This window comes from Notechis scutatus, chromosome 3 (assembly GCF_049901735.1).
Source record: "Notechis scutatus isolate UNSWTSFEM ecotype Mainland chromosome 3, rNotScu1.2, whole genome shotgun sequence".
NCBI classification, from domain to species: domain Eukaryota; kingdom Metazoa; phylum Chordata; class Lepidosauria; order Squamata; family Elapidae; genus Notechis; species Notechis scutatus.
In genome coordinates, this window is record NC_142011.1 from 157,997,792 (window position 1) to 158,010,977 (window position 13,186).

Sequence of the window (13,186 nt, forward strand, 5' to 3'; positions counted from 1 at the left end):
GAAGGCAATGGGGTAGCTTCGGCTTCTTCTCCCTTGCACAATTGCGCGGTGTCCCGGGTAGGCCATTGACCCAGTCCTTCTTCCACGCCTCTACCGCCGTTTATTTTTTAATTTTCCTTTTAGTGGCCATACGGAGAGATGATCCCGATGGGAGAACGTAAGACGGTTCAAAGGATCGACAAGAGAACTTGGCTAACGTAACAGCAGCACTTGACCTGCGGCTGGTTCCCGCCACAATATATAACCAGCCTTTGGTCCTAGCCCCAACCTCGAGTCAAGTCCCTCAACGGCACGGCGACGGAACTGGTTCAGGCGGCAATGAACCCCGCTTGCCTCCAACTCCGGAGCAGGAGGAATCCCAGATTTTTTTCCTCCTTACCTTGCTATTGGTCAGGATAAGCCAGACAGCCCCGTCCGGCGGGCCGCCCACTCCAGCGAGGCGGGGCCACGCTCAATTTCATTGAGGTGGAGAAAAGTAGCAGCGGCGTCGGGCGGGAGCTTCGCAGCGAGGAAGGCGAGCTCTTCGCGCGCCGCTCTTCTGGCCCCGGTGGCGCAGGGTGCGCTCGCCCCGCTCGGCATCTTCGGGCGCGCTTCCCGCGATGCCTCCTCCCTAGTTCTTGGGAAGACTCGGTGACTCCTCGCCTGGAGCGCGCGGCTGCCGTCCCGAGTTCTTGTTCCCCGGCTAGGCGGCTCTTGTTACGGCCGGGAATCTCAGTCGTTAAGTCTCAAGATCCATCCCCGGGTCGACGCGGCCGGCTGTTATCATGCGCCCCTTTCAGACGGCTTGAATAGCGAAAGGCAGCCGTCGGCACCCAGCTCCCGCTCCCAATGCCGGGCAGGGCAAAATGGTTGTCAAGTGAAAAAACTTCTTTTTTCCCCAAAAAAGAAAGAAAGTCTCGCTTTGCGGCCCAAACGGAGCGCCTTGATTGACACTTCGCTTGACTTCTTGACTTCGGCAGTTGTTGGGGATTTGACTCTCTCTTTATTGAGGGATTTTGAAGCCGAAGCCCGAGGGACAGGCGTCTTCGCTCTAGCCCTGAAGGAGAGCGGACCCAAGAAAGTTGCCGGTGCCTATTGACTTTGCAAGCGGACGGCTGTCCTTTGTTTCCCCAAGGCTCCTCTTGGTCCGATCTCCTCGCGATGGCCACGGAAGTGGTGTGTGGACTAATCTTCAGATTGCTCCTTCCCATCTGTCTAGTCACTGGTAGGTGAAGTTTGACTTGCGTGGTATGAATAGTGGGGGCTAGACTTTTTTTCTTTCTGGAAATAGGTCTTGCGTTTCCTTAGTATAACTATGACACCTCGTGTAATTTGGAATTGGTTTTCTATAAAATTAGGGCAACTTTGGCTTTCTGCTGAAGAATGGGGGTCTACTATATTTCCTTCTCAAGAGATTGTGTGTATATATACTGAGGGAATAGCTTCCTATGTGGCCTTACTTCTTATTTTCTTTAAACTTCCCAAGTGGTCTTGACTTATCTGATGTACATGGAATTAAATGGAAATTCAGTTCACGTTCAGAATTCATATTAGTTTTATGTTCCTCTGTGGAAAAGTACAATAGTACGTTAAATACACATGCTCTCAGGTAAGTGGGTAAAGATTATAGTCTTAGATTGGCACTGTTGGCATTGTATCCCCAAACAGTCATTGCAAAATACAGTCACGTACATATTTTTTCAGAGATAAATCTATTAACTGTGTATTAGCCCAGGTGAGTAGATAGAGGATTGTAACCTAAATCTGCATAAAGATTGCACATTATTTGTTGACTTCTGTTACAGTGTGAGTAGATCTAGGCATTTTCTGATGAAGCAGGCATGGAAGAAGCCTGTAAATACATTTGTAGGACAATATCCCCCATTGATTCAAACAGAACATAATTGTTTAATGATTGCAACTGAGAAAATATTCTTAAATGGAATATATATTTTAAAAATATTTAATTGAACATTTGCTCTACTTTTTAAAAAATTAACAGAGATTGAAATATGTTTTTCCTATCTCCATTAATTTGTATAATAATGTCAATTATTTTAGCTAATAGGCCATTATTTGCGGATGACGGTAATTTGTTTCTGAATTTAGAGAAACAGGAAATGGAATGAATGAATAGCTTTAGATTTTTAGGTTGCAGCACACTTGATATGCAGTAATCCTATTCAATTCAATCCTTTGCAGTAAATATTTTTAGGATTACTATATAGTGTACGTTGAACTACAATCTATCAATCTGTTGGATCCAGCTATTAGATTAATTTATAAAATAACTGAAAGTGTTTATTTCATCTGGTTGATTTGGATTAATTGTTAAGTTAAATTGAAAAGAAATCTCTTTCAGATATAGCTTTACATTCAGCTACAACTTCACATGTGGAATGCTTGTGTTTATTAGAAATTAGGTTGAAATCAGTTTCTTATGTTTGGTTTTTATTTATAGTTTATGTCTCAAGATATTTGTAGGCTTACTAGAGGCTTGGCTTAAAAGCTGTGTGGGTACATTCCACAAACCTGGAACTTGTAATTATAAATCCAGTTTAGGTTCTCTGTTCTGTTTCGAAGTGTTAGTGCCTTAGATATATTGCTTACATGATTTGGAGACAGTACTAAATTACTTTGAAACAAAACAGAGTACCTAAACCTTTTCAAAAAAAGTTTTGGCACAAATTTTTCTGCCAACAAAATACCAGAGGACTAGGTAGATGGACCATATGATTAAGAGGCAATACAAAGAAATTTTGTTGGTTGGGAAATCTATACAACTCTCTGAAAGTTGTCTGCTGCAAGCTGAAGAAACATAATTCTTAAGGAACACACACACACACACACACACACACACACACACACTTTTCACTACTCACCTTCATCCCAAGATCACCTTTGTAACGATTGTGGGACTACTATTGAACTTCATAATGATATTTTTTCCAGTGGATGATCTAAATTTATATATCAAGATAAATCATTCTAGCCTTTTCATTTCAGTATCCTCAAAATCATTTTTTTATTTTATTATTTATTTATGTATGTAATTTGTGTAGCTACACATCTCACGAGCAAGTGACCGAGTGTCATACAATGATTTTATTCTACACAGGGTCACAAAGTGGAGATTAAACTTCCTGAACAATTTATTACAGTAATCTAGGCAAGGTTAGAGTTTGGAAATGACACCACATATCATCTATTTGTCATTATTTGAGAATCTTACAACAGGACAGGACAGTGAGGACTATACCGAAAAACATTTGGTTCCCCTTTTCATAACAATAATAGCAACTTTAGTGCAAAGATGACTAAACAACCCAAGTCATCTGCTTTCCTAGTATAGTTTGGTCAGTAGCTGAGTTCCTATATCACTTTAAGCCACAGTGTTGTACTTGATAGTTTCAGCTTTGCTTATTTTATGAAGCCAGCTATTAAGATTTCGGAATCACAAATAGCAATTATGCATAAACTGGGTTACTGTAGGTTGTTGAATTATTATGGTTAAACAAATTATAGTACAGTGACTGAAACACCAGTTAAAGGGGCGACTTTGTTCTTATCCATCTTCAGTATCACCCAGCCACGATAATAATTAAGTAGTTGGACACTAGATGCATGCAAGATCTTTGTCTCTCAGCTTTCAGTGCAGTGAGAAAATGAACTAGCATGTAGTCTGATCTTCAGAGAGCTCAGGATCTGTGTCTTAGAAGTAACCTGCCTCTGAAGCACCGTTAACGATACGAAAACTTTTTCCTCTTTCTTAAATGGAAGGGACTCTGTGGGCAACCCAAGTTCTTCATAGCTCAGGCATGAAGAATCATTTGAGACAAAAGTATGCTTAAGAATGATTTAGCATATCCTTAAAGTGGAGCATCTTCCGTAATCTGTGCCTACATCCTCTGTTGCTTCAGATTAAGAGATTGTAAACCTTGATATTCTGGATTGCCTTACATCTTTCCTAATTTTGTTCACTTATGGAACTCATCCCATATATTAAGGGCTTTCAGCATTTGAAGCAGCTGGATGAGCACGTCAAGGCTGATGCCCAGGTTGCAGTGCTTTTATGCTCTGCAAGTATATCTGAATCAACATATCTCAGGTTTTCTCGTAACTCCTAAGAATCGGAAGCTGCCCAGAGCTGTCTTAATTATGGTGGTTGCTTTATTTATTACCTGGGAAATATTGCAGCTGAAACCCCAAGAATTCATTCTCCTTGAAAAAAAATCAGTTTATCTCCCATGTCCTTTTCTTTATAATAGAGAATTTGTAACATTGTAATGCTTTGAATAACCTCAAAATGACTTCTTCCTCTTCCTTTTTCACACTTTCCCATTGTTTTTTAAAATACTGAATTGTTATGTTTTACTTGCAAATAAATCAGTACAATTTCTGGTACCTTTGAACTGTCCCAGTGATAAAATATTTTGTTTCCCTACTGCCTGGCTACTATGAAATGTAGTCCCTTGTGAATTTTTTAGATAGATATACATATTATTGTAAAGCAGGACCTGAATCTATAAACTTTGGGCCGTCCAGAAAGTGTTTTCCCCTTGTGTAACTTATTGATGTCCTCATGACTATGTATCTAGTTCTTCACTTAACCTTGCAGTTACACATTCTTGAGGGTGAGGTGGGAAGATGGGAAATAATAATTATTTGCAGATGAGTATATTGTTATATTCTACTGTGTAATCTAGCCTGCAGGATATGTCAAGATATGATTTACATTTACTTGTCTTCTCAGACTTTTTGAGTAGATCAGGAGGGATAAATAGGAAATGGAAGAATACTTGTAAATGCAAATTTATTCGAGGACTTCTGCACAGTGATGAATATGTTCAGATTGTTGGTGCAGACTTTCATTGTGAAAATTTCTTCTCAAAACATTCCTGGCAGTCTCTAAATCTGTTTTCATAAGAATCCTGTTGATTACTGTTGCTTTTTCTTAATGCATATAACTTTGATATGTTATTGCATATTTGGCTTTTACCTTAATGAGAAAGAGATGAGTGGCTTTTTCACATGATAATCAGAGGCAGCTGACTATTCTGAACAATGACACATGCATCACAACATTTAAACTTCAAGCTGTATTTATGCATAAAATTGTAAACGATGTTTAGTTTTATAGCTGCATGTCAAATATATGGCAATTCAATCTGCATCCTAGAGCAGGCAAACATTATACGTTATAATAATTAAATCCATCTATTATCATGGAAACTGACATATATTAAGGCTTATTACACTATAAAAATACTTAAGTTGCTCCTTAAGATTTGGAATTGAGTTTCTAAGATACAGTATTTTGTGTTTGTAAAGGTTTCTCCTGGAGGCTTAATTATTGTTTAAGAAAGTGAATTGACATTTTCTTCTTATAAATGCAGTTTTATTCTAATAACCATTTTACAGTTGACCTGAGAGCCAGCTTAGTGTAGTGATTAAAGCATCAGTCTAGAAACCAGAAGACTGTGAGTTCTAGTTCTGCTTTAGGTACAGAGCCAGCTGGGTAAACTTGGCCAGTCACTCTTTCTTAGCTGTAAAAAAAGAAGCCAATAGCAAAACCAAATCTTGCCAAGAAAACTGCAGTAATTAGTAAGCCTAACTGGAAGGCACAAAAAACAAAACAAAAAAACAGTCCTTCTGATCTGGTATAAAAAGTTGAAAATGTCACATTAGGAAGTAAAATTTAAAGATCAGCCCTGGATATATGCTGTGATAAAAGTAACTGGTTTATTAATACAATTAAGCATTGTTGGTTAACGAATAGGTGCAAACTTTTATTATAGCTATGACATTGTGGAAAAAACATGCTTTCAAGCCAGGAAACAGATAACAAGATGATAGGGGAATAAACAGTTTTCTCTTATAACCATGTTTTTTAAAAAATCTTTGTCAAGTGGCTTTTCCATAGGAAGGAGACCTTAGCTCTTGTGGTTGACTTAATGGATCATTGGTCTCAGAAAAACTTGAATAGAATTTTGTTAGGCACATTTTATATTGGAATCACTGGATTTTTTTTTTTTAAAAAAAAAGATTAAAGAATCTGGCTTGTTTGAAAATTTTTAAGAGGATTTCTGCAGGTCCTGAAATTTGCAACAAACAATATTAATTAATGGGACACTAAAGTTTAAAGAGAATGTCAAGTTCCCTTCAGTTCTTTGAAGAAAGGAGAAACAGGAAGACTAATCTCTTTTGTCATAAGAGATAAGATATTGATGTTTGAATTATTTCAGGGTTTTTTCCCCAGAATGATGTCTTCTTTTAATCTGTTCCATAATACTTGGAACAATTTTATATGGTTTGTTCTACTGCAGGATTGCAACATCCCTGTTGAGGCAGTGGATCTGGTAAAAATGAAATGTTACCTTGTTTTGTTACTGTACTCTACATATATGATATTTCTTTCCATCAGTTTAAAATTATTAATTTTGTAGTGATTTTGTAGTGCAGAGCGTGTCTATGATAGTTTTGAATATATAAATTAGTTTGGCTTAGAAAATAAACTTAGTTAAAGACTCATTTTTTTCAGATATGCATCACAGAATGAGATTATGAATATCATGACAAAAAAATCCACAACACTAAAAATCTAGTGATAGAAGCCAGTTCCATATCAATGCCAAATATGTATATCAACTTTAAACCAATGTTTAAACATTTTGCTTATGCTATCTGTGTATTTGATCCAAGATGAACTGATCTGAACTAGTCTTTTAAACAACCCAACAAGAACAACATAAATTGTTGTCAACCTTTTCTTAATTTACTAATTTTTGATTGTATCATCTTATGGTACAAATATAAATAACATTTTAGAAGCAAAGACACAATGTTTGGATGTAATCAACATATTTTTTGAACCTCAGAATGATTTGCTTAGATCAGCCTTTCTCCAGCTGGGTCTCTTTCAGATATGTTTGGCACACTCTTATTTAGAATATAAAATACATAACAACATGCCATTTTGGCATTTGCTTTATGCTGAAGAAATACTTCTGCTTCCGAAGTAAAATAAAATGGCAAATGTCTTCATCAATTAATTTCAGAAAAATCTTCATAGGAGAAATATTTATTGAATTTTATATATAGTTTGGCTTTGTGTGTGTGGAACTTAGTCAAATTGCTAATGAGAATGATAACTGGTATGCAGTCAGCCAAAGTTACACACATTGTATGGTTTCTATATAAGGAGAAAAAAAGCCTAATATTTTTTCTTGGGATGAAGTCCCAAAAGGATTTTAAATGAATTCACTTTGATTGGATTGTGAGCCAAATATCCATCCAATTTAGCTTGTATCATGTGTCATTATGGCAAATTATGAATATTGAGGAACTTTTGAGAGGAAAATGGCATATGCTTTTATCCTAGTGCAGTGTGAAGATAGTCACACATTAATTAAGATAATCTAATTTATATTAATTTTAAAAATCAAATATTAAGGTAATTAAACATAATGTGGCATAGTTGTGTAAACAAATAATTTGGTTTGAATGACAATCTGGTACTGAAACTTTGGAATTTTATTATTAGAAATTTGCAGAGTTTTTTTTTCTTTTTAGGCTTTCAGAAAATTTCTGAAGATTTAGATTTTTAAACTAAAAGAAAAAACGGGGCTAAATGTTGATTTTAATTATAATTCCTCTTTTTGTTAAAACTAGTACCTTGAAAAGATTCCAAACCCAGCAAGCATACGCTTCAGAACTATCCTGTTTTTATTGATGTTTCTTTGGATGACAACAAATAATGAGATAATCTTGAGCAAGATACTGTGCTTGCAAATCAGCATTAAAGATGAATGCATGTTTGAATATCTTAGAGATTTTGAGTTCTTGGCTAGTTTCAGGACAGCGTCCTGAAAAATCTGCTGGATGTAATTTCTGTTCGAGGCAATATCTCTTCCTAATTTTACAACTTAGTTCACCATAAGGAAAGAACACAAACTTCTTGTAGTGCCATTCTTGGGTGGCATAGCGGAGATGTAAATTAAATAAATTCCTTCTTACCCTTAATTAAAAAAAAATAGCTAGCAGGTAAATGGGTTACTTGTTTATTCCACAATCCTGAAATTGTTTCTTCAAATTTGCTGAAAGCTCTGATGTAATATCGGATTCTTATTTAGTCTGTATTTCTTTGAAATCTAGCACTTCAGAGTTCAGAGCTGTTATACATATAGATCTGTGCTTATTTATTATTTGGGCAAATCTGAGGGTAAATTATGTGGCATAGTATTTGCATTGCATGTCTTTCAGAGATAGAAAGCTTGTTCAGATAATGTTTTCTTAGACTTGTAATTGGGGAATGCCTTAATGCTCCCTGGACTTTGAAGAAGCAGAACAGAAAGAGTATTGACGCCTTTGAAATGTCATGTTGAAGAAAACTGAGAATTCCATAGGCAAACAAGAAAACAAATGAAGAAAACATTGAAGAAAATCAACCCAGAATTCTCACAACATGATTGGACTCAAATTATTGCACATTGGAAATATTATGTCAAAATCTAGCTCTCTGGAGAAGGCACTAATGCTGGGAAAGAAAAAGAGAAGAAGACAACAGCCAGCAGCCAAGCAAATGGTTTTAGATACAGGACACACACTTTGAAGACCAAATTATTGGGTTAGGAGAGATCATCAGGGATAAAATTGGTCTCTATGGTTGATAAAAATTCATGTTACTTGATGTCACATAATTAATCGATCAAAATCTGTCTTCATGCTCCCAGTATGATTGATGGGGAAGATGAAGAGGGGAGATTATATTTTAAATGAAAAAAGTGTTTTCCCAATCTCCAAGAAGCAAAAAAGCATGGTTCTTTGATATAGGTATCATGATCAAGAAAGTAGAATGTTAGGTATGTTACTTTTGAGAACCCACAATTAGTTTTGTAGATAGTTTATTTGTTGTGTGTAACTTTAATTTCATCTACATGGGGACCAAGTTAGAAATAATTGCTTTACTCTATAGTAGTGCTTCTTAACCTTGACACGTTTAAGATGTCTGGACTTCAACTCCCAGGATTCTCCAGCCAGCATGGAGAATACCCAATATTAGATAATTTACCCCTGTCTAAGAAGCACTGCCTTCAAGAATTTGCCTTCATTCTTAAGAAAAACTGATCTACAGAAATACATATTCTTGAAGATGGGGTAAATTATCTAAAATTGGGTATGTTTTTTTCTTTGGGTACTGGGTGTGTGTGTCAATAGCCAATCACAACTGGGACATTTAAATTAACTTAAGGTGTTTTACTTATATTAGGTAAAAAGGATTTGGGATACGTGGTTTTGGGTAGATGAAGGAAAAAGTTAGGGAAGCACTGCTTTAAGTGCAATTAATGGCCAGCCTAACCTTTCTTAGCATAGATGATCTTCGATTTGAGACTGAATTTGAAGTTATGATGGCTGGCAGCCCTCACACTCACAAGATTGCATTTTGATTGCTTGGCAACTAGTGCACATTTATGGCAATTTGCAACATCCCATGTTCATATGATCTCAACTTAGTTTTGCTGGAAACCAGAATTAAAGCCTGGTTTCCAGCAAAAAAAAAATGCCCATTGTGAAGCAAACAACTGTAGTGTTTGCTTAATGACTGCAGTATTTACTTTATGACCACTGCATTTGCTTAAACGACTGCTGCAAAAAAAAGTTGTAAAATTAGATGTGGTCATAAGGTGGATCACTTAATGACCAGCATGATTTATAATATAATATGAGCTCAATTATGCTCATAAGTCGACAGCTAACTAGTGATATAGCATAGCCTATAAATATAGAATAATATTTGGAAATGCAAAAAAATGGAAGGTGAGAGGAACCCTAGCTTAAGGCTTAACTTTTAGTAGCAATTAAATGTATTAAGCTATTGCTGAGGTCTAAACTACTTACAGTGCATCAAGAAGAAAACATTTGTTCTGAAATGTTTTGATATGTGAAATTCATTAGTTGTCTTTCAAAATTATAGTGCTATGCTGATTTTTAATTTGTCGTTTATATTAATGAATACATTCTATTATTGTTGAAAGTATGGCTCTTTATTTTATTGTTTAAAAGACTGAGGACCTGTTTCATCAACAAAATGTAAACTCCTTTGGGTATTAAGAAACCTTTTAAAACTGTTTCAAATGATTTAAATCTCTGGGGATTGGATGCTTTATCTTGTCTGCATGGAAGTGTGAATGCAGGTGTTTATGCATAACAGAGATATCCATGACCGTTTTGCCTAGATTAGCAAAAATTGAACCTGCAGGAGTATTGTACAAGTTGACTTCAATTTGTTCTTTTTAAATTTGACCACACACAAGGTACATACAGTACAAATGGCTGATTACTTCAGGCTTCTTGAACCTATACCTTTTGCGATGTGTTGAAGTTTCAGACAGCATAGTTGAATTTTGAGAACGATACTAGATTTGGAAGGTTAAGTTATTTTCCATTTCCTCTCTGAAGCAGTAAGAAAATTGCTGGGTATTATGCATCAAAGTTCATTAATTTGAATGTGTGAATTTGCAATCTTGCATCAGTCATCACTTGTTTTCTCCTATTATACTGTGTGATTGCCTAATAATGTCAAACAAATTGGGACATGACAAACCTATTGTGTTTTCTATCCAGGATCCATGCCAGAAAGGCTATCATTTGAAGTGGAAGCAATCTCTCCTCATGTTTTGGTTAAAACTTAATGAGCACAGATACATTGATAGAATTAGTTACTCTATCAGGTGCTTTTAATGACAGTTTATAAAGAAATGAAAGGCAGATACCCATAAGTACTCATCCTTGTCTACTTTATCATGGTCTTTTTCAGGTAATTTTCAAAAATGCTATATTTAAGGGTTTTATTACAGTGTGATAAAAATATAACCAGGAATACTTACTTTATCTATCAGTGTAATGTTAAGAGGGATGTCTCTACCTCTACATCACGGGTGTCAAACTCGTGGCATGACATTGCCATCATGTGATGTTTCATGACGCTTTCCCCATTTGCAGAGCTGGGGTGAGCATGGTCTGTCCGTGATGCATCCAGCCTGTGAGTTGTCAGTTTGACACCCCTGCTCTGCTTTTTTCACTTTTCTTTCTGTATCTCAATCTGTTTCCAATCTGTTTTAGTTTTCTGTTCTGCAACTGCCATCCAGCTTTCAAGATTTTTGTCTTAGATTTACGTTTTAAAATATAAAACTAAAATACTTTATTAGTTGTGTTCAGAGTGACTTAGTGCTTGACTCTGTAAATTGCAGTTGTGTAGTACAACAGAGTAGATTATGTATACTCCCAAAGAGAGACTTTCCTAAGGAAGGACAAAGTGAAGGCAACAAAAAAGAGATTTTTTTTTAAAAAGTCCCTTCTTGTCACTCAATGCATCAGTTTATGTCATTTATCTCTATCTATCTCTATCTCTATCTCTATCTCTATCTCTATCTATCTATCTATCTATCTATCTATCTATCTATCTATCTATCTATCTATCTATCTCTATCTCTCTATCTCTATCTCTATCTCTATCTCTGTCTGTCTGTCTGTCTGTCTAAAAAGAAGCTGGTCATTAAATATACATGCAGCTATTAAATAATTTAGGGCCTAAACAGTAGTTAACAGAATAATTTCTGGAACTATAAAATGATAATTATAGCCCCATGCCTCAAATTATGAGCAAAACTGAAAGCCACTGAGAGTTACAATCCTTCTGATGATGCAGTCCTACTGTCCAGTTACTGTTCTTAATAAGTTAATTAATGAACACTGCAATTCTGAGACCAATCTGGATTAAAAACAGACTTAATATGTATAATACAGGTTTCTCGAAATTTGAACCACCAATACATGTTTGAATTTTTTGCTCTAAATTGTACATTTTACAAATTGATGATCTAGATCAGTCTCAGAAAGTCGTAAGAAATGACTTCATCACAGCCTATGTTGAACAATTGTGCTTTCATTATTGTACCTGCATTAACCACACTCTCTCTATAGATAAATAAATGTAAGATAAAAAGGCAAAAGAAAAAGGATATAACATACAGCTGGATCAATGGGAGAATATGTGAAAGAAAGGATGAAATTTACACTGAATTTTAAGCTTGAAGAAAACTTCTATAAAATGATGTGTAGCTGGTACCTGATACCAGACAAATTGTCCAAAACCTATAATGGAATTTCAGATATTTGTTGGAAATGTAACCAAGTTGAGTTCATATTTTTTCATTTTTGATGAACTTGTAAGACATCTGGAAAATATTGGGATCAAATATGTATTTTGAGCCAGGATATTACAAAAGTGAATGTCCAATTGAATCCAGAGAGTTTTTTGGGGGAATAATAGACAAACAAGGTGAGAGATCTTAGGGAGATTTGTTTCTATATATGGTGACAGCAGTGAGACTTCTATATGAGCAAAGGTGGAAGGACTTACAATGGAAGAATGGTTGGTGAAGTTGGTGTAATTAGAGGAAATGATTAAATGGACAAATTTGATTAAAAATGATTTTATTTTTACTTGGAAACCACTGACTTTTGCAAGAAACTGAAAGAAATAAAGCTTGGATTTTAGGATTTGATGACAAGAACAATATGGCATTATAGAAATAATGTAGACTATTGTTAACTTTAGAATAAAAGATTGATGTGTTTTTTATCTATATCTGTACCAAAGAAAGAAAAAATTTGTACTTTTTCTGTTCCTTTACTTTTTCTTAAGTCCAAACTTAGTCGGCGTAGTTCAAGGTTGTCTAAGCCTAGAATCTCAAGTCTGGTGCTGTAGGGTATTCTGTTGCGAACAGAGGAATGTAGTACTCTTCTGGTAAAATACTTCTGGACTCGCTCAATTGTATTTATGTCTGATATACAGTTCGGATTCCAGACAGCAGAGCTGAATTCAAGTATTGGTCTATTTCATTACTGTTAACATTTAATAAAATTAGAATATATTTAAATAAATAAGGCTTATTTATTTATTTATATTTATTTATTTAATGGATTAATATGGTTGCCTATCTCATGAGTGTGATTTTGGCTGGCACACTGCAATAATATGCCACCCCTAGCTTCCCCCAGGATAATGGATGACATTCTCTAACAGGTTTGTACTCTTTGAGGCTGTCCTGAATGATCTCAGAATAAGAGTTTGGTAGTTGAGTGGGAGAGGAAAAAATACACATGAATAATTAGGTACCATAGATGAAGCTGTTGGAAAGAAAAT

The 13,186-nt window shown here is 35.6% G+C and overlaps 1 protein-coding gene across 1 annotated transcript in view; it reads left to right on the forward strand.

The window, feature by feature from the left end:
- Positions 1-483: 483 nt before the first annotated feature.
- PIEZO2 (piezo type mechanosensitive ion channel component 2) overlaps positions 484-13,186 on the forward strand; it is a 206,138-nt gene continuing 193,435 nt past the window's right edge. Inside the window, exon 1 of the mRNA XM_087961504.1 lies at positions 484-1,204. Within this exon, the coding sequence (XP_087817630.1) occupies positions 1,141-1,204 (64 nt within the window). The 5' untranslated portion in view covers positions 484-1,140. The remainder of the gene's footprint in view (positions 1,205-13,186) is intronic.